Raw genomic sequence first — 26603 nt, forward strand, 5'->3', positions numbered from 1 at the left:
TGGCAGCAACAAAGGCTTATTTTTCCCTCCAAACTAACTTGGTATCAAAGCGCTACGTTGGGATTATGACGGCTTAGACTTCGCGTATGGTGCCGGGTTACGACGCTATATACGGGTTAAATTGATAATAAATTTTATCCATCTCTTAGTCTGGAATGTAACTCGTAGAAACAAATATATAAAATGCATTCTGAAAATGGGATGATCAGTAAAAAAGCTAGGCTCTTCTTGCTACCAAAGGCTTAATATGAATTTATTTGGCATCAATGATAGTTGATCCAGAGGGTTTATTTACCGGAGACTTTTAGCCCCGAGCACAGCGCGCGATCTGAAAGCGAAAATCAAGTGAGTTAAATAAAACCCATTTTATAGACGCATTCACATATGGCCTACAGGGAAATATGCAAAAAGTGGCGAAATCCACCCGAGGTACCTTCCTATTTAATAATGTTTGAGGTAGATGGCGACACTATAAAGTTTATGAAAAATAAACTTTTTTAAAGAGTTATTAATTAATTACTAAATTATAGTGGTTTAAATTCTCATAAAAAATATATAACTTTGTAATTTAAATTAACAATTAATTTTAACAGTAGTTAACACTCTCCGCCATAGATGGCACTATAATACAATTTTAAACTATCCAATCAGGGAAGATAATTTTGTATTTTAAATCTCGACAAAACCGTTCTCCACTAAAAACTGAAAACTTTCAACCAATCGTTGAAAATCAAAATTATGACGTCATGTTGCTATCAGAGCGCCATCTACTAACAAATACCGCCATCCCCACGTTACCTCGGATGAATTTTACCCCTTTAAAGTCGTCTTGCCCGTTAAAAATTTAAATCGATCTATATAAATATAAAAATTTCCGTAATAATATAATAATTGAAAAATATACTGAAAAGGAGGTTAAATCAACATAAAATATTAAGTTATGAGTAAAATGTAAAAATACTCGAGGATTCTTATTTAGAATTTCTTTCATAAATCACGTATCTCAACTTGCTTAATTTTGGCTCTGAGGTAGCGAGAGGATCTTTCAGTTTCTCAATAAAAAATATACAAAAGGAAAAGAAACTTCACCATCAATTTATTGTCTCGGTAAAATTAAAGTAAATTAATTTCCAGTAATGTTATGTTAAGCCTCTTGTATTGAAATCTATATTAACCGGAAGTACCAAAAGTAAATATTTACTTTTGGAAGTACCTAAAGCTGTAGAACCTCGAGATACATTTTCAAGCCTAGAGTTGCTATTCCTATTTTATATTTTCTTTGCTAAATCCAGCGCCCACGGTTATAAAATAATCAAATTGTGTTCGAACTATGACCTTTATATCAAATTACGTCATACACAATGATAATAATAAGTATAATTTATGTAACCTAATTCATACATTTTTTCTAACCACCTTTCTTCGAAAAATTAGTCTAATGATTAGCAAATCAATATTCGAAAATTAAGTAATCTTTGTGTGTTTGTTATTTCTTATTGGCCAGCAAAATTCAAACTCAATAATAATAATAATAATAATAATAATAATAATAATAATCGAAAAAATTGACGATCTACACCTTAAATGCATCATTATTTAGCCAATTTAAGCGTTGGTTTTCATTTTGAAACTGTTTTAAAGTTGACTTTAAATTCGCAAAAAAATAGGATTACTTTCAACGAAATATTTAGTTCGGGAAGTCGCTACCAGGTGGCAATATTTAAATTATTTGAGTCACTGTAAAGAAAAAATGTGTTAAAAAATTTACAAAAGTGTCGTACTTCGGTTATGTTACTTATGCTGTTACAAAGCAAAAATTACATTTTACATTTGTGTATTATTTTGAATTTAATTAGCATATAAATGTTGGAATTTAGAACAAACTTATGAACAGATGGCGTTAGTAGGGGCTGCAACGACTGTAAAGTAGCTTCTCCCAGAACACCGGTGTAGCGTAAGTAGAACACTTCTACAGGGGCCAGTAGGCCAAATTTAGAACTAAGTTACTTAGTAGTACTACTAAAAGAGACGGTTTTTGAAAAAATGAAGGTTGCTAATGTCAGGTAAACTGGACTATATGTTGATTGCAAAAAGAGATTCAAATATTTAAATAATTATTTAAGAGCATAAAAATGATTAAATATTTTCCAGACAATGCCAAAACATAAAGTTAATGAGGCGAACAAATTATCGTGTATTACCTAATTAAAAAATTTCTACCAGAAGATAGTTGTAAATGGCGCTTGTTACGTTAAATAAACAAGAGATAGCAGACGAGTTTTCGACGTAAAATATACTCCATTCCCCCTGAAAATAACCGACAAAATGGGAAACATCCCTAGACATTCAAAACTCGGACGATTTCTATTCAACAATTCAACAACGAAACGGAAAATAGTAAAGTACCGGAGCAGTCTACAATTACGAGACTAGCGCCATCTAGAATTTCACGCCGCAACTAGCGGCTAAACCATCCGTAAAAATAGGAGGATCAATACCAAAGGGAGAGAGGGGAGCTGGAGAATGGGGTCTAAACTGAGGAAGGAACACTACCATTCCTCCACGTCAGATTTGTAGCAATCCTATTAAAGGGGCTTAAGAACCCCCCAAAAAGCGCCCCGCTAAAACCCCCTTCGCGCGAGACCCCGGGATAGAAAAACCCCCAGCGCTAGTAATGCAAACCTATGGAGCGTTGCCTTTAATATAGATCATTCCAAATGATAAATTTTCGACTCCCTGGCGGGGGCCTTCCGAACTAACGGATTCAATATGACGTCATGTTTACTTACGCGTAAAAGGAAGCAATGGGAGAGTCACCGCTTGCTGTTATGAATTATTAAACAGATTTAGTAGCGCTTGATATTTCTTTTATACAACTTACTTTTTTATTGTATATTAAAAAGTTATATTCCAAATAGAATTGATACTGAATAAAAACAAATCCGTAAAAATTTTAAAAATTTTGTTATATTAAGTTGGGAAAATATTTTTACCATTTAGAATAGTTAGTAAATTAGTTTATATACTCAGTAGCGTAGCCAGGGGTTAAAGGGCGGAAAAACAAACTCAGGAATTTTCCAGGACGACAAACGTTCTAGTTACGTAACTGTACATAGTTAATTAACTTAATGCAACCTAGGAGCAACAAACACAAGGAGAACGCAGCTAGCCTTTAAACACGCTAACGAAGGGTTGTGTACGAATTTCATTGGACGAGCGTCACGAGCCTTTACGCTGAACGTTTTACGGGCGGGGGGGGGAAGACAATTTTAAAATTTTCCCCTTCCGACGGCAGCAGGCGCTAAAGCGTCTAGCCAATGAAAAACGTACACAAGAAAATCCACGACTTTTGACGGGTTGCGTTCTCCTTGTGTGGGGTGTTGTGTTTGTTGCTCCTAGATGCAACATTCTATCGCGTAATTTTTACATTAACATTTAAATTTGATAAATAATGAGAAATAAAATTAGTTAATTAATTTACTGAAATACTATCGCGTAATTTCAAATAAACATAATTTAATATTTAGTTACGTTAATTATACAAATAATGAGAAATAAAATTATAATATTTATTTAAATAACCAAGTTGAATAAAAATTGTAAAATGTTTAAATAATCGAAAGTGAATAAGCCTATTATTATTTAAATAAATACCACTTTTATTCAAATAAATGCTTGGTTGCGTAAAAAACATAACTAAATAAGTTAAAATGATATTCTTTTTACCAACGTTTTTTAAATATATCGGAAAATTTGTGGATAATGAATAAACAATTCCGAGCACTATCTCAGCCTAACCTAAATTGACCTAAGCTAACATATACCTAGCCCAAATTAACCAAAACACAGCTAAAAACAAGTTTTAGACTCTTAGTTATCGATTCCCGAATTGAATAGCCAACCAACCCTCCCCGGAAATGAAACAAGTTGACGTAATCCGCGACCAATGAAACTGTCACGCAGTTACGACGTTTAGTCACTTCTGAAATATACCGAGGCAACAACATTGTAATTACAAATCAATCATCAACGCAAAAACATCGTAACTCTAAATACGCCGAATTCTATCTCTGATGGCGGAAAACTCGCCTCCGATCTAAAGCAGAGGGCGCTGTAGGTGGGATTTTTTTCGTCAAGTCGTTAGCCTAATGAACATGACGCATGCGGTGAAGGTGTCCCTGGCGGCGAAGGACACCCCAAGAGGACCCCAACAGCATTCACCCCAACTAATTATCATCGTCCTCGTACGCCCGGAAGTCACGTGACATTGTTACTACATGTCGACGACCCGTCTGACCCGACAGCGCCACCAATGGCTTAACGGGACCGTACCATCCTTAAGCATTCGGTGTCGGGTAACCTGCAGTAACTGGGTGGAGATGGATTCAATTTCTAACGCAATTAGCTCCGTCCTACTTGTCCTTGGTGACAGGTTGTGTCGTCTCATTAGGCCTTTGAGAGGTACTAAGTGACGCGATTAAGTTTGCAGCGCCGGGGAAGGCGGCTAGGAGTCGCTTTCGCGGGTTGATTTAATAAGCTTATCATGAAAACATGCCACGCTGATTAGGGCTATCTTGTAAGCCAGAATTTTAGATGCGGCAGAATTTGCCATTTAGCTCCTTCGCGAGTCTTACGTAGGCATTATACAATATATTCTATTCGCTACGCCGTCTTTCCGCGCGCAGCTCCCCCTGTGGGAGGTATTATGTAAGGTACGAAGTACGTAGAGCTATTCGTTAATTAACCGTTTCGTGCCGTACTTTTCGCAGAAGTATATCATATATTCTTAGGAGGTAAGTAACCATTCGTTGGAAATATTTACCTTCGTAAGATACCGCGCATTTTTCAAAAAGCCTTTACTGAGGAAAAAATACTATTTATAAAATAGTAAATGTAGCAAAGGAATTCAATTCTTACATTTTATAACGTCAGGCGGAGTAATACAGGTCGGTAAATTTTGTGCAGTGATGCGGTGTATAAATCCGCCCTTTGAAATCGAGCCTGCGAAGTTACGTATTTCATGTTAATTTTTAAAAATGGATACTAATTTGGGAATGGATATTTTATAATTAATTTTATTATTAATTTAATAATAAGTTAATGACCTAAGAATGTACTTATTTATACTACCTAACAAGGAGACATCCCGAAGTGTAACCCACCGATTTGGTTCAAACTCGGGGGATTGGTAGACCTTCATGTATCATGAAAAATCCTAAAGGGAATTTATTCAATGGGCAACCGTTTTGCCATGGTAACGAAAAATGTTTTTGACAACACAAAATATTAAATTTTCCCATTGAAAATAACATGGGATTTTGACCTCAAATTGATCAAAAGTTGATCAGTTTTGATGTTTTTTTGTCAATTTTTATCTATTTTTGGCATTTTCGAAATTTTGAAATTGGTTAAATCGTTCAGAATCCCATGTTATTTTCAATGGGAAATTTTAAATTTGTTGTTGTGAAAAACATTTTTCGTTGCCATGGCAAAACGGTTGCCCATTGAATAAATTCCCTTTAGGATTTTTCAAGTTACATGAAGGTCTATTAATCCCCCGAGTTTGAACAAAATCGGTGGGTTACACTTCGGGATGTCTCCTTGTAAGTAATTAATCAAGGCCCGTGCATGCTCGGGAAAAAATGTTTTCCGGTCTTTCGAATTCGCTGTAAATTCCCGCTAGGTGCGCATGCACGTCGAATATACTGCTCAGGCCTTGTCTATAGCACAGGCCATGGTGAATAAATCACCGGTCGGTGGTGACTGAATCGCAGCTTCGTAGGACAACGTTTGAAGAATAAAATTTATTTTTAAGTATTCATTTTTATAAATTTCAATATTTATATTACCTTACTTTAAAATCAAACCTCTTTTGCCCACAATTTCAAAATCAAACCTCTTTTCCCACAATTTTATCGACAATTGGAATAAACTACCCGTTGATATTGTAAAAATTACTAATCGTGCTGCTTTCCGTACAAAAGTTTCAGACTTTTTAACTCTGATTAACCGTAGTTTCATTTTTAATACTTTTCCATTTTTTTATCCCATTATTTTTATTCTTATTTTACTATTAGGTGGTTCCGGGTTTTCGGAGTAGGGCAAGAAGAGCAAGGCTATGACGTCATTTTACTCCAATTCTGTGGTGGACAATAGTTGTAGTCGGAGTTAAAACGTTCTTCCAAATGGCTGCTTGTGGCCAGGGCCGGCCTTAGAGATCCTGGGCCCATAGGCAGATAAGGAGTCTGGGCCCCCTTTTCACGCGCTGCATTTACTCTTATCCCTGGAACTAGGCTGTGCCTGAATTTCCCTGATTCAGCGTAGAAGTCTGAGCTCTACGGTTTTTTTTTTATTTATTCAAGGAAGAAAGGGCTGATTGAGTCTGAGAAGACCGCGAGCCCGGCGAAACACCATCTGATTAATCAGGGCGAGATATGTGTAACGGCCACGCCAACGGGGGGATACGTGGGGACAGGGGTGGGGACACCCGTGGCGGAAGTATTCCGACCACCCGCTGGGGAATTGGTAGTCGTCCTCACACGACCATCCACAAACTCTGCCTCCCGGACGCCTGGGATTACAGGAGTGAGCCACTACTCCCGGCAGCTCTACGGTTATATTACTTAATAAAAGCTCTTAACAATCGTTGACTAAATACGCGATAATTATGCAACATTGCGATTTAAGGCTGCGTCCGTAAATTGCCAGGGACAAATTTTGGTAATTTTAAAACAAAATCTTCTACCAATGAATTTCTCCAATATAAATTACGATTGATACTATAGATTTATGACTTCGAATACAGTAATTACGGTCACTGGAGGGCCCCTTCCAAGGATGGGCCCATAGGTCATGGCCTAGGTTGGCCTAGGCGGAAATACGGCACTGCTTGTGGCCTTTTTAGCGGATAAATCCTGGCTAGCAGGCGACAAAATCCGATTTACTCATTTACACCTCTTTTTTGGAAGGAGTAAAAAGAGTAGCTCTAATACTCAGGAACAAACGAATAGTTTATGGGCCGGAGTAATTGTCATCCCCGGAACAGGCGAAAAAAACGTTTTAGGGTAAAAAGAGTACACTTTAAGTCCGAGAACAGGCGAAAATAAACCACCAATTGTTCATTCTCTGGTTCGGTATTTCCGATGCTTGTACAAAAGCCTTGCAGTTTATTTTACCAAAAGTAGCATAAGACCAGAAAGTGAGTCAGCTGTACCTTCGCGCCTATTAAAATTTCTAGTGAGACCTAGTCACACTATAGACTACATAACCTACTAGTTGGAATAGTTCTAGCAACTTTATATTTAGTTTATAGTTCACCCGTAGACATACGTTCTAAAACGCCTCACTCGGCGGCGCTGCAGTACCTCGATTTTGATGACGTATTTTCCGACCCCCCCTTCGTTTCCCTTTTTTACTTAGCGACAAACTCTCATTAAGTACTATACCGTTCTGACACACTTTTGGGTCTTATGCTACTTTTGATTTTACTGAAATAAATAAATAAATAGCATCCGAACGCAACAGTATAATTTCGTCCTTGGCAGTAGGATATTTCGCCATATTTAGACAAAAGGGGGCTCTGCATGTTGAAATAAACCTTGATTACTTTGAAAATCAATTAGGTGATAATTTTTAATAATAGTCCTACTTAATGTACTATGTTACTTATGGTTATATAAAATACATTGAACAATGGGGGAAAAAACCCTAAAATAAACATTAATCCCAGATCACCTGACATTATGGCCAAAGGTACAACGCGCGCAAAACCAACACGCTAGAAACGACTCTAAAAATAACAGGTAGGGAGGAAAAACAAATGAAAACAATCGTAAATTCGATTTTCTCTATTCGCGAAAATATTGGCCGATAAAACGAATAAAAAAACTAGTGACGTCATCGAACAGTTTATTACCGAGGCTTAAAAACAGCGTTCGACCGAAAAAAGGACACCCTAACTTGCCAATAATATACAGGGCTGGAGAAACCGGAGTCCAGTAGTGGGAAATAGGAACAGGTTAAGTTGTCGCCAAAACAAATCGGAGAAAACGCCGAGCTCGGGACTTTTTCGGCGAGAGTTATGACGTGGCCACCCTCCAGATGGCGTTAATAGCCCATTGGCCAAGTATAGAGAGAGAGAGAGAGAGCTGTTTTCTTAAGAAATACGGCCGAGTGAGGGCGCTTTTTGAAGCCGCTATAGCCGCAACTTCGTTATAAAGTAGGCAACGAAGCGGAATTTATAGTTTCATTATGAGATAAAAGTTCGCAAATTTTTTAAATTTTTAATTGGGACAAAAATTTAATTAAATTGAGTAAATTTTGAAGCTTGTTATTTATTTATTAACTACAAAGTTTCGTTGAATTTACATTTTGAAATATCGTAGTCTCGTGTATATAATAAGGCCCGAACACGCTTCAATGTAATACGCAGTGATTGAAGCGCCATCTACTATCAGAAAAGATAAGGGCTATAAGTCACTCATGACTTCGCCCTTAAATCCTAAAAAGTGTGAAACAAAACATCAGAAAAATAAATTTGAACTTGAACCATAAATATTTAATTTCTTTTTCACCGGTTTCTACATATTTTAAATAGTATCTGCTTCGGATAAACGGTGTTAGATGGCGCCAACTACGTTGATAGTAGAAAGATCATTCGGCTGCTAAAATGTCTGCCTTTGCTTTGAAAACACAAACATGCAAACGATAATTATCTTTTTCAGTTTATATAGAGCTACTAGTGGCGAACGCGAGAAGTTTATTAACTGCTATATTTTCGTCTACTAAACAGACGAAAAACCAAAAAGCATCTACTTAGAAGACGAAAATTCATCAGCTTATGAGTTTCTCGCATTGACTGCTACGTGGCTCTGTGCAACCAAAAAAAAGGCTAATTATACCGATGATTCCCCCAAAGAATTATAAGAATTGAAAAGCTATTAAGAAAATCTCTTCGCTTTTCTTTCCCCGTTAATTACCAAAACGGCCAACTTTGATCACGCGCTGTTCGCGCTACAGCGGCCAACCCAATCACCTTATTTTCACGAACAAGGATTTTCCCACTAGGTGAATTTTGGCGCTCCAAAATCACAGATTTTTTATATTGGCTTCAATGCAAAACGTGTGTTATTAACGCGTCTTATACGCTTAATTTAAAATATTACATATATATCGGCAACTTTTGCAATTAAATTATTAATTTATTTATTTATTAATATTTACAAACTTAATTGTCCAAGGTAATTGCGTAAAAATGACAATAATACAATTTTAATATGACTAAGTTTGAATTCCCCGCTTTTGGTCTGTATAAAATAAACTATTTTAAACCAAATATTCCGCTAGGGGCGCTCAACTCATACAGATATCTTTGGCTCGAAGGTTAACATAGAAACTTCAACGAATGGGTTGGCCGCTATAGCGCGAACAGCGCGTGATCAAAGTTGGCCGTGTTATCACTAACCGTAAAAACAAAACTTTTTTTAATTACCAAGGCTTAGTTCTTTTTCAACTCTAACACAGAGAGAAAGTACCACCGGAAGTTCTTTCCAAAACAAAGAAATGAAGTTTGGAAAACGCTTGATCTGAGCCAGATAGGCCCAAAAAAAACCCCTAAGCATTGTATAAAATGAAACTCATAGTGACAAGCATCAAGGAACAGATGTAGGAAAAGTAAAGCTACGTTTCGGAAGTGTCTTTGCAGTTCCTTTCGAAAGCGCGGATTGGCGATATTTTCTTACGCTCCCGATTTGATATTGACGGGGGGGGGGTTCTCGGGGGGGGACCATCAAAAAAGGGGCGGCTTTGTTTGATATCTTCGTTTTTGTTACATTTCCCCGCGCTTCCTTTATTCCCACTTTTCCAGCCAAGAAAGCTGCAAAACAGAAAGAAAGCTGACGACGGTTTGGTGTATTTTTGGGTAGATCGAGTTTAAAGGGAGGCTTATCGTTTTTGTCTGTACATTTGCTTTGTCTGTCCGTTTGCGTTTAGACTATACAATGTTTAAAGACGAATTAGTTTGGACACCACATTTGCAGGGGCGTTGCCCCCGCTATTTTTTCCCAGAGCAGTCTTTGCGCAGAGGTTTGCTCACCCAGAATACTTATTTTCCAACCTGACAGGCCGACTACACATGCGACATTATTGTGTTTTGTTTTCTATCTCTTCATATTTTCCAATGAGGTAGAATAAATAGAGATCCAAACAAATCTGGGATTCAACTTTGTCCAATCGTGTTGGCGCCATCTGTTTCTATAAGCAGACACTTTTGCAAAATATATTAAGGTTTAGTTTTCCAATAACACAATAGATGGCGCCAACACGATTTGATTAGGTTCATTTACTAGACCTAACTCTCCAACTCAACAAATACTGTCCCGCGAAACGGTAGGTCCTGATCCTGGAAGGCATATTTAACAACTTTTTTCAATTAGCCTTTTCAGTTTACATTGAGCCACGTAGTGGCAAATGCAAGAAGCTCATAAACTGCTGGATTTTCGTCTGCTAAGCAGACGCTATATTGAAAAATCGTCTGCTTAGCAGACGAAAATCCAGCAGTTCATGAGCTTCTCGCGTTTGCCACTACGTGGCTCTATGTAAACTGAAAAGGCTAATTGGTGACCGATTTTTTGGTGTACATTCTTTTTTTTTCGAGATATCCAACTATTAAAAATTCAACCAATTAAATTATGCTATTTCACAACGTCACCGACTCGGGAACTTTGGCCCGTTTTCCGCTTAGTGTTGAAATAGCCGACATTTTTAAATAGGCTAAACCTAATTTATAAATTTCATGCTGAAAACAAAATAGCAGACGACAATAAGAAATACGGAAACCAAATCTTTAGCCCTCGTGTGGACCATTGTCGTACTATCGTGACCCATTGTCGTACTATCGTGACCCATAAAAAAGGAATTATAAACCCATTTTTTGGTGTCGTCTGATGAGAGCTTCTAGGGCTAAGGAAGCACTGGAAAAGTCTAGGAGTCTTGGTGATTTGTAACCAATCGGCGGAAACGCTATCGCCATCTTTCTACGTACTAAGACAAAACTGAAAAAAAAAACAGAAAGTTAGTACATCCTAGTTTAGTCTTCTATACGCTCTATATCGATTATTCAGAAAATCTTTAGCATTGGAAAGTATAGGCAGTTACGTGTTTTGAAAATTTCAGATAGTAATTCTATTATATACTACGATATGAGTTTTCCCCCAGTTTGCACGTTAAGTCGTTTAGCAGAACCTTCTTTGAAAATATCATTATGGCCACTTACACCCTAAAAATCCGACAACAGCGCTTCTAGCGCCAAAAACGTGAAATTTCGTTGATCTACCATCGTCAGTCTGATTTTATACTCGGTTTAAAGGATATAACCTCTCTAGAGATTAATGTACGCATCCTAGCCAGACTGGTGAGTTAGTGGTAGAACTATGACAGTAACAACTACCGCAGATGTTAGTATCAACATACCGCAATGTAGGAGTTTCCTTCAAACAGACAAAAGACGAAATTTTTGTAAATAGAGACTGGTGAGAAGAATTTTCTTTCGATATTTTCAAGAACAATTGATGTTAATTTTAATTGCATAGTCTTTACGTTCTTTAGAAGCTTATTAAAAATATTAATTGTTTGTTTTATTTTTTTATACGTTACTTGATCCAAATTATTTGGAGCTTAATTTAATTTTTGTACTGGGTATTGTTTTTGTAATTAAATATAGGGCCTGAATTAAAATTTATTAGAAGGACATTTTTAAAAAATGTAAGTTGATTATTTTAAAATTATTATAAGGGTCCTGTTTTCACAGGCTTAGAAAAGGTATTGTTATAAATTTTTAAAAGGGCTTGTTTTAAGTTTCAAAAATGACCCTTTTAAATTTTTATAAGGGCTATTTGTTTATGTTTACAACTTTTCCATAAGCAGTTTTTTCCAAGGTTTTCTATAAATGCTGAAATTTTATTTAGTAATAAATTTGGAATTGCAGCGTTTAAGCTTTACTAATTTCTAGAGCAATTTCCAGAAATAGGGTTGTAAAATCCCAAAATAGTTTAGGCCAAATCGGCTACCACGTGGTAATTAATAAGAGGAGCTACACGATTTGTACTCAAGTTTGCCACAAAATTTTTAGATTCAAATTTAAAGAGATTTTCTCTGACTTTTTAAGGCAAAATTTTTATTTTTAATCAGAAGTTAATAAATTTAAATGAACTTATATTTCAGTAAAACGGTTATTGCAATGTTGAAAAAATTAGCCAAACTTTCAAAGAAGTAAATGATAATCATAGAATTTGTCATAGATCTAGAATAAAATTACCTTCAAAAAGTGTAGAGATAAAATTGAATTCCTTGACTTTTCCCTGAATTTTTACAAATTCTTCAAATTCCCTGACATTTCCCTGACTTTGTAGGCCCATTTTTCAATTCCCTGACCTTCAGCTGACTTTTTAGGCCCTTTTTTAAATTCCCTGACATTTCCCTGATTTTTAGGACCATTTTTAAATTCCCTGACATTTCCCTGACTTTTTAGGCCCATTTTTAAATTCCCTGACATTTCCCTGACTTTTTAGGCCCATTTTTAAATTCCCTGACATTTCCCTGACTTTTTAGGCCCATTTTTAAATTCCCTGACTTTTTAGGCCCATTTTCAAATTCCCTGACATTTCCCTGTTTTGTATGCCGTATGGCAACCCAGCAGTGGAGCTGATACGTATTTCCCCATATCGAAAGCGACTGCGTGTTTGTCGGCGTCGATAAGGCTCAAAGCGGAAGTGATGAGCGCAGCGTCGAAAGCAGTTTTCGAGAGCTTTTTCACCGAGTGCCCACCCCGAAAAGTCCAAACAAAGAAGACCAAAATCACTCCGTGGACCATGGCCAATTGGCCATTGTGTTAACTGTCATACTCTATATTACGTAGACTGTCTTACTCTTCCACGACCTTTTAACCTCAACCTACAAAAGAGAAAGATAACCAAGGCTGAAACCAAGATCCATTTTTCAAGCGCTTGACGAAACATTATACACACCCATTATTAACCGGAATATTTCAACAAAACATACACAATAGATAGATGTAAATATTTACAAAACACTCATATTCTTTATTTCTTATTCGAAGTTAACCCTAGTACACATAGACGAAACACTATATTTCAACTATTCTCTGGTTGGTAGAATAGCTATTGGGTTCCGTAGAATAGCGATAAATACTAGTTTAATATAAAATTTCCAAATAAGTACCTTAACGTTGGTTAATAATTCGATAGAAGACAGATGCTAATTATTAATAATAGCTTTATTTAGGATGCGGCATTCAAATAATAATTAAATACGTACGAAGTATTATCTTCTCTGATTATATATTATTGGGTGTAGTAGAACCCATTATTTAAACAGATGACGGATAGACCAAACTAAATAGAAGTCTCAAATATACTTTTAGATAGAAATCTCAATAGTATCAATATACTATATTCACCTCTTCTTTTAAAATAACAAAATATGGTAAAATTAATGACAATTTTCAATTGAGTATTTCTCACTAGGTTACGATCAAAAGTTAGCTGGCGAAAGAGATTCCTCGCCGAAATTACCTGGCAGTTGCTGACAGCGCCAATTCGTTGGTGGCGAAATGAGAACTACATAATGGGAATTATGGGGTCAATAATATTTAAGACGTCTGTTATTTTAAAAAAAAACTAAAAACACTTTTAATATAGGGAGATGGATGTTAGACCCGACCCTATAGGCTTAGTGTGTAGTGTAAACTTTGGTCAGAAGTGCCGCCGCCTACCGACCGAGTTTTAAATCGAATGTGTGAAAGTTGTCTGCTCATTCAACATTATCTCGATATAAAAGCCGAACGTTTCAGCTAAAGAACATTCATATTCAAAAGTCGTCTGCTATTGACAGGTATTAAAGTAGATGGCGCTATACTTTCTAAGCTCGAAGCCTATTCCAACTCCACAAGTAAATAAGGACATAGTTTTGAAGAGAATAATAAAAACATTAATTTTAGGGATACTTTGAAATCAGTAATAATTTAATTCCAACAATGGACGTCATTCCTATTTCCTCCAAGCGGCGGATTTTGGAAGCTGATTAATAGAATTGGAGGAGCAGATGATATTTTAACAGGGTTTCCATGCATTATTTTGCTCCAATTCATTTATTTAACACCAAAACATTTACGGCAACCCTGTTCTCCAGTTATTGCAAAAGAACGATGATTGCATGGAAACCATGTTAAAATATCGTCAGCTTTCCCAATTCTACCGATCAGCTTCCAAAATCCGCCGCTTGGAGGAAATAGGAGTGACGTCATCCTGAAGTAATCGCATAGAGCAAAAACAATCTTGGGTGTCGATTTATAGCATTTTGTGAAGAATCCAAATTTAGCTCCCCCACCGTAACAAATTATTCGTCTATTAGGTAGAAATTATATTAGGCCTAAACTTAAGCCTTGGTGCCATAAAGAAAACGGAGCCTAATGACACAGAAGCAATTTTTTTTACTATAACTTTCAACTTTTCTTAAAGGACGACGAAGAAGAAAAAAAGATATATTATGAAAAATGAAGTCATTTTCATCTTAACATAGTTTTAAAGAATAAAGTCTGAAACTTTAAGCCTCGGCCACTTTTTTCGTAGCCTAAGAAATCTCTTAATATCACACCATATTTAAAGTCGTTATGTCAAAGGCCTGTTGTAGTAAAGAAAAAAATGAAAACTCCGAAAAAGGAGCGGAAAAAATCTGGGGTCGGCCATAACAGAAAACAAGTCATTAGCGCCGCTAGTGCCATCTAGCGAGTCATAGAGGCAACTTTTGAAATATTATGCGAGTGCCAAGGCTTAGCGAAAAAATTTCAAGCTGGAACTAAAGGGGTAAAAAGAAGTCGATATTTTTTTGCTACGCTGTCACCAATATATCTTTTAACAGCCGAACCCTAGCAAAAAAATAAAACCAAATGGAATAATTAATCTTACCAAACTCATTATGATAAATAGTCTAGTTCGAATAATTTTGTTATTAATTTACATTGTCAGATTTTTTTCGTTTCGAAATTTATTTTTTTGGGTGGTAGTTTTTCTTGAAAATTAACTTCACGCGTCAGAAGAGTGTGAAAATTTTAAATTAATAGCTTTAGCTTTTTCGGACTACATAAAATTAATAAAGTTGGGCATTGGGGTAGCATCGGTAACCTCTGATTTTTGGGGGGTCAATTTTATGATATGAATTTATCACACCTATGGTGCACTAGTGACATCTGCTTCCACCTTTACAAAGAAATAAAAATTAAAGGGACTTTCATGAAAGACCTAGTCGATTTGAAATACGTCATTCGGTCGTAACTTTGGCTTCACAACGAACGGCGACCGAATGACGTATTTTAAATTGACTAGAGGGTCTCTTGAAAGTCCCTTTAAAAATTGTGGAGCGCTTGTGACCTCTGTAGAAGGTTCATAGAAAAATCTCTTATATGACCTCTGTACACCTCGTGTGTAGTTAGAATTCTGGGTAACACTAGTGACATTCAACGACCATAAATGTAGCGAGCAGCCTATTAACGAACAACCATGACAACAGCATTACCGGTCGATGTTTGTTCAGCATGGCGACGTCCACATTTATAGACGCAAAACAAACTCTACTAAAATGGCATTTTAAATTACCTAGAATTTAGTTCTATGGCTAATTTCGACAATATATATTACCAATGATAAAATATATTTATTTAAGCTACATTTGTTTAGAAATTAGAGCTTTGTTTAAAATAAAATCACTCTATTCATAGTATTTTATAATATGTAAAGTTAAATTTTTAATTTATTTATAAACGATAAACGAATCGAACAACAAAGGGGCTGTAGCAAAATACAACCTGAAATCCCGAGTTATAACTGACAGAATAATTAATCATTTTCCGTTTGCTTAGAAAATGGAAAATAAACTAAAAGACCAAGGCTTAAATACCGAGGCTTAACCTTTCTCTCGACTCGAGTCTCTCCAAAGAGAGAAACAGGAAATTAAAGACTAAATAACTCAATGCATCAGTAATTCATAATCAGATTTTAAAAGTAATTCCACGGCCGCAAGTGATTCCAAAACTTTTCGAGAATATTTTTACAAAAGACAAATCAGCGAAATTCTGTCAAAATTCAAAAATAGCATCACCTTAAGCCTCGGTTCTCCCCTAAAGGGAATTCTCCGATTTTGCAACGAGCTTGGATGGCTACTTTAATAAGATTAATTAAACCCAGTTACAAATGGATTTTACTGTTCATAGAGCGAGTAGTAAAGGCTTAAAGACTTTGCTTTATTAAATAGTGCGAGCAGCGATGCGGTCATAAGCCTAGATCTAAGCGAAGCGAAGTGAAAATGTAAAATTAATGGGCCAACTGATAATTAGGAGTACGCCAAAAATCCATAAGAAAAATTCCCATCAAGGTTGACGCTTCGCTTTTCAATTTTACAAAGATAAAGGGAGCAACTTAATTTTTTGGGTAAACAATTATTTTTTAGATCGATACCAGGGTTATCGAAACGCGTGCACAAAAATAATACATTAGTAATTTGGTTTGCGATATCAAAGGAACCGCCGTTGCAACGAATAAAAATGATCTTGCATTAGATTTAATATTTAATCAGTATTGGCAGAAATAATTGCGTTAAAATTAAAGCTTTGACTAATTAATGTCTTTCGTACAGGGAAATATTCGGTGCCTTGAAACTTCAATGGACCAATAATGTATAAGCCTACTCCTTACTCTCGCTCGAATCCAGTGGGATATTAAGAAAATATTTCAACTTAAATTAGGAATTTTAAGAATAAGACGCCATCTAGTATCGGTTCTAAGAACGTTATAATTTTTTAATCGAGACAACGTGTATAATAAATCCATAATATGTAATAAAAATATATTAAATATAATAAATAAATAAATAGAATAAAATTGATTTAACTCCTAATTAAGTAGATGCAATTTTTATTAGAGCTGAATTTAATGATTTAAAGCCAGTGGCGGCTCGACGTGAATTAGCTCTTTTTTCTATAGATGTCACTAACGTGAAATCAAAAAGGCGGTACTGATAGGTACCCCTCGCGTTGATTGGATCGCTTGTAGATTGGTCAATAACATAAATTACAGAAATTATAAACAATATTTTTACATGGGATATATAATTTAGGTTAAATCCCACTAAATAGAGTATAAGATGTCTACCTATAATACTCTACAATGGCTCTCTGACGACGTTATCATTTGGCGATTTTAAATTTAGCTCCCTTTTCCATAAATAGATGACACCACGCTCTCCATTGAAGTCGCATTTTTCGAAGAATCGGCTACATTCATGGCCATCTCTAATAACACGGCCTTTTCAAAATAAGGGTGGCCATGATAGAACCTCCACTTGCTAACAAGTGCTACGGCTTTTTTATAATGTAGTTATCTAATTATCGCAAATTTTAAATATTAAGCGTTTATATTTTCTGATAGTAGATGGCATTTTAGTCTCGGCGTATTATATTTATAATTTTACATGCGCAATTTGCGTATTACCAAGAATGTATACATTCTTGGTATTCTTGGTATTAGCCTTTTGATGAATTTGTATTTTACACGTTTGCCAGATATTTGTTTTCATGAAAACTAACAATGCGAGAAATAAGCTATTTTAAAACTTTCTTTTAAAAAACACTTTTGTTTATTCATAGAATACGCTGAATTTAAATCATGGAACCACCACGCCAACCACATTTCCGAAGCTGACTAAGGTTCAACACCGGAAACCCTGAAAACCAAACCGTACCAGCCACCATGGAACCACCTCCAGGTCACATTTACACGCTCAACTCGGGGATCGAGAGTCTGGGAAACTCAGCTCACCATCGAGATCTCTCTGCCGGGAGCAGAGGTGGGCTCTACGACCCCAAAACCTTCCATCAAACACTATCTAGCGCCACCGATTTCGACTGTGGCAAAGACATGGAACTAGAAGACACACCGTACTGTTACAAGCGTCCAAATGGTTCCGTGGACCTTTACGAAGAAGTCGACCATAATCCTTGTCGGCAGTTCTGCCGCACATGGAAAGGGGCCATACGTAAAGTGTCCCTTACCTTAATTGTTATTCTCTACGCCATGATAGGTAACAAAAACAAAAAAAATATATATTTTCGTTGGTTGTAAAGTGTCGCGGTCCTTGCTAACCCGAAAGGCTTACAGGCGGTCGTAAATATGATCTTTCTCTGTGGCTGGCACCCCCTCGTTGTCTTGCCCCAACTCGATCCCGGCTATACCGAGAGTTTTATGGGAGGTCGTTGAAATTATCACATAACTTTAATTTAATAAACATTAACAATAAATAAGCGCGATTCTTGGAAGATCTAATGTTTGAAATTTCAGGAATTCGTCGGTGGTTTTGGAACTTCACTATGACGAGTAGTTTCTATGCTAGATTAATCTTCTTAATTTCCAATCTAAAGATCCAATATACGATTCTAAACAGGGCGGTCTGAGCAATAATGAATTCACGCTAGCAGATAATTTTTTGGGTGCTGCTATAGCATCTTCTTTCTTGATTTACCGACGATATTTTTCGACTAAAGGGAGAGAGAACCTTCCCCCATTAGCTCTGAAAAGATAAAAGGCGTGGTTTTCAATATATTTTCATATTTTGCGTTACCGTTATTTCGTTCTTTGTCTCAGACTGTGATTGCCAAAACAATTGAGAGAACGTGAAAAGCACAATAACAAACATAAAACTGTACGCTGTAAAGTTTGACAAACGGGGCGTTGGGGAAACTTACAAATTTATAAATGGCAGAATCTACTCAAATTGCACTCTGACATTAAAGTTCATACTTCTAGCGTAGTACCCAAGAGCCACGGGGGAACTTCTATAGAACTAGACCCTGCCACAGTCTCCCCCTTTCCACACTCTCACGGTGCCATTTTAGGAGCTTCTGCCACGTAGGTGTCTCCCACCATGACGCAATTTCAGCCGTTTCTGACACGTAGGTTTCCCCCACCACATGCCATTTTACCGGTTTCTTCCGTGTAGGTTTGCACCGCGCCACTTTTGTTTAATTTGTTTAAAGGGCAACGCAAGTGAGCTACGAAAAAAGGAAAAGGTGACATGCTTTGTTAACCCTCAAGCCCACACTCGGACTGGCGAGGGCCACGCAGAGTCTACGGTAAATTTCGCACTTCGCACACATATGCTAGCTCACTTGCGTTGGCCTTTAATCTCCGTATAAATTGTAATATTATTAAAATTAACTGCTTAAAAATTTGATAGGTGGCGTAATGTTCTCCGTAATGGAAACCAACGAAGACGTTCGTCATAATGCTCACGTCGAAAGATGGAGAAACGACACGGCAATCCTCTTAGCCACCGAATTACGTCAACTGAAACCATACGAAGACTTGTGGGCCAAAACAATATACAACTACTTGGGTACATTCGAGAGGGACTTGATGAAGGCCTATCAAAGAGGGTACCGAAGGTATAACGACCCGATGCGCGGGAAACAATGGACTTTCGGAGGCGGGCTGGCTTTCAGTATCTCCGCCATGACGGGGACAGGTATGACTAGTCCCGAATATATTTATGGAAAGGTCAGAGCACGGGCCTATCTCTACCCATATAACGAATTGTTACTTGTTCGTCACAATTGTAGTCTCCTCCTGGCTAGGGAAGAGAGAGAGTACATAGATAAAAAAATATTCGTGTGTCTCGTCGCGCCATCTATCGAACGCTGGTTGAAATAATGTGATTTTTAGAGCGTAATAATAATAATCAGCTAGGCTAGTACCCAAGGCACCATCATCAAGCGACTTTTAAAGCCATTAATTCAGGTGGCCGGGTTACAATGCGTAAGAGGGTGGTGGAACGCAGAAGGAGTTGTTCCGAGTTTTCAACCAGTGCCACCAGCTGGGATCGAACCCGGCTCCTCTTGCTGCGAGGCGAAAGTGCTAACTACTCCACCATCCCACGTAAATTAAGGCAGATTGAATAAAACCTGTACAGTATGATGTTCCGGGTCGGGTAGAAGAGTACTTTTATGGGAAAATATCACTGTCTCGTCGCGCCATCTAACGACCTCTTGTGGAACTAATAAGAATATTAAACGGGAAATTACGGTAAAAGGAATAAAGGCTTTTGTATTATGTATTTTATGTTTGCAGTAAAATATGCAAAAGGTTATATTTTTAACATAAAATTCCTTACATGTAGTTTTGGGGTACCATTATATATGACGCAAAACAGGGCAGTGAAATTTCTTCCCTGCTTAAAACTGACGAACGAGTTGACCAAAAATAGCGACAGTGCGCTGACCTCCATAACAAGATCGTGACTCGTCTTTGAAAGGACTAGGGCTGAACGTAATATTTTTTTTCTTTCAACAGTATATGGCTCAACTTCCCCAAACTCCGCAGCAGGTCGCGTCCTATTCCCAATCTATGCAGTTCTAGGAATTCCACTGACCTTTTTCTGGTTGGTGGTGGCGGGCTCCGTCCTGGCCGACGGCTGGACATTCATGGTCCTTCGTCTTTGTTGTTGTCTGACGCGGCCCTCGACGCCCAGGAAGATATGTCCTCTTCACCAGTCATCTCTGCAACTCGACGAGCGCTCATTGTCGACGTCCTTGAGAGCGAAGTCGGCCATGGCCGGAGGCGGCAACAAAGGGGGCACGTGCGCCGCGTCGAGCCACCAATTGTACAGCAAGTCGAGCCTACCGCGTACCAACAACGAAGGCAGAATGATACACGGCGGGACGTTAGATGGCAGTCAATACGGAACGAGTTGCCGGAACGAGCGTTGCGCCCTCCGAAGTCCAACGGCTAAGAACTCCGTTAACAAGTTGTTGCAATGCCCCGTAGAGTTTCTAGTACCGAATGTGGAATATCAAATTGTCATCGTCGTGTTCGCGATCCTGGTTTTCGTGGTTTATTTCGTCGTAGGTACGGCTATTATTTCCCTGCGAACTGATTGGACGTTTTCGGAGAGTTTATCGTTCACGGTTTTAATGCTGACCACCAGGGGCGTGGGTGACTACGATCCGGGCTTGGGCGAAAATGACGGATTCGCCATGGCGTTGAAACAGGACATGGGTATCGTGTTTTATTACCTATTAGGACTGTGTTTTCTCTCTACAATATCTTCTTTGATCTACCGTGCCATAACTTTCAAAAAACGACGCAGGCCTAAATGCAAAAATTAGGCAAAAAAAAGGAAAGAAACCAAAATGAATGCCAAAATTTTTTAACTTACCGATTTGGACAAAAATTATATAACTACCCACGTAACTTTGCCAAGAAAAATCGAAAAAATTAGTACAAGATTTTACGGTTAATTATGTTAAATTTCATCGACACACACCAGATTAAATGATCTCACAAAATGGACAGTGAAGACATTCGATTTTACTAATTACGTAACGGTATTTTTGAAAACGCCCGCTGTCGTTTTCAAGTCCAAAAGGTTACCACCAGATGGCGAAAATTTGCAGTCCCGTTTGAAATTCAACCGAAATTTTACTAAACCTCGGTCGAAATATATTAAAATTTTGTATTCAAACATTCCTAATGTCAATCGTGATTTAATTTAACCAAGGTGGTTGAATTTCGGTGGAATTTTAAGATATATTTCGAAGTTTTAAAAAGTGTGAAACACTAGAAACTTATTTATCTCGCATATGCGGGAAAATATTTTTCACGTGTAATAGGCCAGTTTTATAATAAAATATATATAAATCTTTTCTACATATACCAAAATAGCTTAATTTAAATGTTTCTAGAAATATTTTTAGTTTTTATCCATAGATTTAGATAAAAAAAGAAATTGTAAATACTTTCAAGTTCTATAAAACATTTGCCAAGGCTTAGAAGCCTTGATTTAAAAAAAAACTATGGGTAAACCAATTTCAAATGAGTGAAATAATTTTTCTTGTTCAAACGATACATTTAACTTTAAAAAGTGGCAATTTAAATGATGTAATTTAGTTATTTTACCGTATTTAAAAATTCGCCACCTAGTCAACATTTTGGCGAAGTATTCCAATTATTTTTAAACCTGATCTTTCCGAAAGATTTAATTTAACAACCTAACAAAAAACTCTATACAAGCTCAAAATGTTACCAAAAATAATTAGTTTGCTATAATTTTTAATTATTGTACCCTATCCAAAACAACTTTTTCAATCTTGGGTGTCTAATATCTAAGTTTTAAGCTAGTCACCAACTGTAATCGCTTAATGTGTCATTCCTCCTAGGCAGATATATTAAGAAATTACAGTGTCAGCTTCTTTTTAGTAAACTGTAAATTATAGCAATAAATTAACGGAACTTTTAAAAAAACTCCGTAAATTCTTTTTATATAATATATCAGGATAAAGAAAAATGTCAAAAAATGTATGTTAAATCGTTAGTTTTAAAACAGGAATTTTTGAATTTGTAATAAAGTACATTTAATTCGAACATTCTGATTTTCTTTACAAATTTCATAAATACAAAAATTGCCTAGTCAACATCTATATATACATATGTACATTTAGCCTAAGCTACGTTTCTTAAAATTATCACCGTTCTATCAAAAGTTCATAGCTTGTGGCCACTTGTCAAAAGAAAACTACACATAGCTATGTAACAAGGGTAAAAAGTATAAAAATTACAACAATACTAGTGATATAAATTAAATCAGAATTGGCACGAGTGAAACTAATTGGAGTAAGACTAGAAAACTTTGGGTGTGTTAATTCTATGAACTTTTATTTTGTTCTTTACAAGCAGATAGTAGCTGCCCATATTGAACTTTTTGTCCATTTTCAACTTCAAACTGGAAGTCTTTGGGCGCTTCGAACACCAACACAATTGTTGAGCCAAAATTAAATTCACCAAAAGGATCACCCTTTTTAAATTCAACGCCGTTAGTGGTAGTATCACCTATCACTTGATCGTGATAAGAGCCATGCTTATTCTTCTTACAGTTAGTAACTAGATCCTTAAAAATAAAGAAAATTATTATTATTATTTAAAAAACAAAATTTAAAAGAAAAAAGCCACAAGCCAGCCAGACCAGGTATTATACTATAACTTTCAGTGTAGGTGCCGCGAAAGTAAAAACATTTTTACTCATGGTTGAATTATTAATTAGCAAAAGTCTTGTGACTTTAGAAACAATTGTTTTACTAAAATAGGGTTCAGCAATGAATCTAGAGATGGGTGGTATTGTAATTACCAAATTTGTGCTATAAGCTTCGTGCATAGTTTAAATTTTGCTCAGAAGAATCACCACCTACCGACCGAGTTTTAATTTGAATATATGAAAGCTGTCTGCTCCTTCAAAATTATCTCTACACAACTTACTGTATTAAAGCTGAAAGTTTCAACCAAAAAACATTGAAATTCAAAAGTCGTCTGCTTTTTCTTCACATATTTAGTTTACAGAAATTAAGGCAGATGGCGCTATATTTCCTAAGCTCGAAGCCTATGTGCTATTACAATACCACCAATGTCTAACAAATTAAAAAGCTAAATTCTGCATAATAAACCCCTTAAAATGAAATTAAACTTACCTTATCACAATAAATTTTAATGGAACCTACAGAGGTCGCTCCTACAGCAATCATCGAAAAGAATCCATGTTTCCATTCTCCAGTATAAACAACTCTTTCATTAATGTTAAATAGGCCAGCAATCCACGATACGAGGCCTGGACGAACACTCAATAAATGCCCTACATGGTTTTATAAGTTACTTAAATAGTTTGATAAAAATTGATTTTTAAATTAATTGTACCTGGAAAATGCCTCCTGAACTGAACTTGCCAATCCGCAGGCGAGTGAAATCGATGGTAGTCACCAGGGGCTAGATATACGATGGCATGGTAGAGCTTGTTGTCTTCATTTTTTAGTAGAGATTTCTCGTAGTCAGCTTGATTAACGGTATCATCCTACAGGATATTTATATAATTAAGAACAATTTCAATAATTTACATAAAATTTTAAATAAATAAAGTAGTTGATCAATGCGGAAAATTCAAAGAACACGATACAGTAATAGATTTGAGATTTAACCGATTTCAATTTTTATTGATATGGATAATCCATACTGATATAAATTTTGTCCAATTATCAATCGATTATACCGATAGATTGAAAATATCCTGACATAACAGCTAACATTAGCTATTTTAGACTGACTTTCAAAATATTGCTATAGCTTGTTTATGTACCTTTGGCTATCTGTTTAATAATATTTCTTGAGCATACGATGACTAAAAACAAGTCATGGGATATTAATAAAATAGGTGAATGCTACAGAGATCAATCAGGATAATAATAATTGGATTTGTTAATGCCGATTGGCAAAATTTTATGCTTTGAAAGAAAACATTATTTGTCTAGTTTCAAGGACGAAGTGATATTGATTTTTGGTAAAACTTTTCTATTGGTAGTTTTTTCCAGTTAACCCGTAAGAATAGTTAATTTTGACACAATTACAAATAAATGATAAAAGTGCAATACCAATTTCATATTGGTGTAAGCCCATTACTCCAATATAGTATGAAATACTAACATTGTATCCAGCACTCTCCCAAGTTTGAGGACCCAAAAATGAAGATATTGAGTATGTAATGCCTTTAACTTGTTCTATTAGACCATTCTCAACTTTACCGAAATGTAATACAGTACCATCAGCAGGACTTACCTGTAATTAAAACCAAAAAAATGTGTTTAAACAAAAAGAGAATAAATATATGAGGGGAATAGCTAGACTTACTACACCGTGTCCAGGGTGAACTGGTCGTATTCCAGGTTTTAAACTACGTCTAAAGAATTCTCCTAATGATCTGTACTTCTTCAAATCTTCTTCCTCAGCTTCGTCCACTTTGCAACCATACGTTTTAGCATAAGTGCCATAAACAGTGGATCGTGCCCAGTTAGGAACTGTCATATCGTTGATTTTACCAACCATACGAGATGTGGAATTTAGAGGTAGCATTTTATACAAATTGACCTGAAATGAAACCGAAATTTTAAAAGCTGTAGTTTGTTATTAGGAGATTATAAGTGTTTCAAAAGTTACCTCAAAATCAGAGGCTAAGTATTCAGAGCTTGAAGCAGAAGCAATCCTGGACCTTTCTCGTCCATGTACATATCGGTACCTCAAGTAGGCAACGTAGGCGATACCAAAGCCAAGCGACAGCGGTATCCAGTGTAAAGGTCTGAAAAACCGGCTTACTGAGTTTGGTTGCCATGGTTGACGCGCATCTGGGAACGGAAGCATCGTTAAGTTTAAATATAAGTTTCAAGATGTCATTTGGTTTTTTTATTTTAATTTTGCTTTGAGCACATTTATAAAAAGTATTAAGTATATTTCTGTAATGCGCTCAAAAGAAATGATGCAAAATATAAGATTAATATTTGGAAGACACTTAAGTTTTAAAAAAAGTACTTTAAAATTTACTACTAGGCCTAACGTTTAAAATTTAAAAAAAAACCGCGGGCATGCCGGTGATTGGTTGCGTTTTAAACACTAGCTTGAGAACAGGGCTAGAAATAAGGGCAATAAAAACATGCGAAATTAAAATTAATTAAACGGGTAAGTATAACAATAGAAAAGGTAAAATTTAAATACTGATATAATGTGTCATTAAAACATTGGGAATTTGTATTTTTAATTAGGCCCCCATTGGTTGGATATTGAAACCTAGATAAGTAGCTGCTAAAGCAAACGCTATTTGCGACCGAAACGAGTCTAGGTGGAGTAACGGTGCTAGTTTCTCCGAGGTAGCGCCTATGATCTGGCGTATGCTATATTCAAATTAAAGTCATAATCTTATTAAAATATAAGCAACGATGTAAAAATTATTTTAAAATGCAAGTATCATTATTTATAAAGTCAAATTTACGAATAACGATGAGGAAAAACTAATAGCGTCTGTTTTAGCCGCTACCTATGTTTCAATGGCGAACCAAAGGGTCGTAGCGATAGTTTTCGGTCGCGAATTAGTTATCGTTATTCATAAATTTGACATTATAAACAATGACACTTGCATTTTAATATTATATTTGAATCGTTTGCTTACATTTTGATAAGTTTATTTAAGAAACACGTTCTTATGACTTTTTATTTTGACTTGACTGTAGCAGACGCTACCTGGAAGAAGCTAGTGCCGTTACGCCACCTAGACTCGTTTCGGTCGCGAAAAGATTGAGATTTCTGGGTTTTCTGGGTACATTTTCCCCTATAGATTTTTAGCAATACCACAAATAACACGTTCTAAATTGATATTTGGTCATAGGCGAAACATACTATAAGTCATAACATGGCAACGATAAACGAGTTATCTCTAGTCTTTGGAGATCTCAAAGCCCGATACGTTTTCCCGCCAGTCTTTTAATCTAATGCGTATTTAAAATTTAAAAGCTTTCAAAAGTAAAATAACACCTACAAAGAATTAGATTCCACAATCACTCTTCGATCAATATTCTTTCGATTCATACTTAACTATCGCGTTACTTATGGTATTACAAGTTACATTTTACTTTAAGAATATTTAATCAATATAGACTAACCACAAAGATGAGCTCATCT

General features: G+C 36.2%; 2 protein-coding genes across 7 annotated transcripts in view; one reads left to right on the forward strand and one right to left on the reverse strand.

Moving 5' to 3' along the window:
- Window positions 1-21729, forward strand: part of LOC149958710 (uncharacterized) — a 74987-nt gene extending 53258 nt beyond the window's left edge. For both annotated transcript variants that reach the window (XM_090166062.1, XM_090166061.1), the window contains exons 2-4: window positions 17714-18147; window positions 19300-19587; window positions 20412-21729. In XM_090166062.1, coding sequence (XP_090022188.1) covers window positions 17817-18147; window positions 19300-19587; window positions 20412-21226 — 1434 coding nt within the window. In that variant the 5' untranslated portion in view covers window positions 17714-17816 and the 3' untranslated portion in view covers window positions 21227-21729. The remainder of the gene's footprint in view (window positions 1-17713; window positions 18148-19299; window positions 19588-20411) is intronic.
- Window positions 21730-22459: 730 nt separating this feature from the next.
- Pisd (phosphatidylserine decarboxylase) overlaps window positions 22460-26603 on the reverse strand; it is a 29178-nt gene continuing 25034 nt past the window's right edge. For 4 of the 5 annotated variants that reach the window (XM_090166075.1, XM_090166073.1, XM_090166071.1 and 1 more), the window contains exons 3-8: window positions 25092-25276; window positions 24786-25022; window positions 24582-24713; window positions 23802-23955; window positions 23579-23739; window positions 22460-23004 (exon numbers count right to left, since the gene is read on the reverse strand). In XM_090166075.1, the coding sequence (XP_090022201.1) occupies window positions 22762-23004; window positions 23579-23739; window positions 23802-23955; window positions 24582-24713; window positions 24786-25022; window positions 25092-25276 (1112 nt within the window). In that variant the 3' untranslated portion in view covers window positions 22460-22761. The remainder of the gene's footprint in view (window positions 23005-23578; window positions 23740-23801; window positions 23956-24581; window positions 24714-24785; window positions 25023-25091; window positions 25277-26603) is intronic. The other variant, XM_090166074.1, reaches the window with a different exon arrangement.

This window comes from Leiobunum rupestre, chromosome 2 (assembly GCF_980474605.1).
Source record: "Leiobunum rupestre chromosome 2, qqLeiRupe1.1.hap1, whole genome shotgun sequence".
NCBI classification, from domain to species: domain Eukaryota; kingdom Metazoa; phylum Arthropoda; class Arachnida; order Opiliones; family Sclerosomatidae; genus Leiobunum; species Leiobunum rupestre.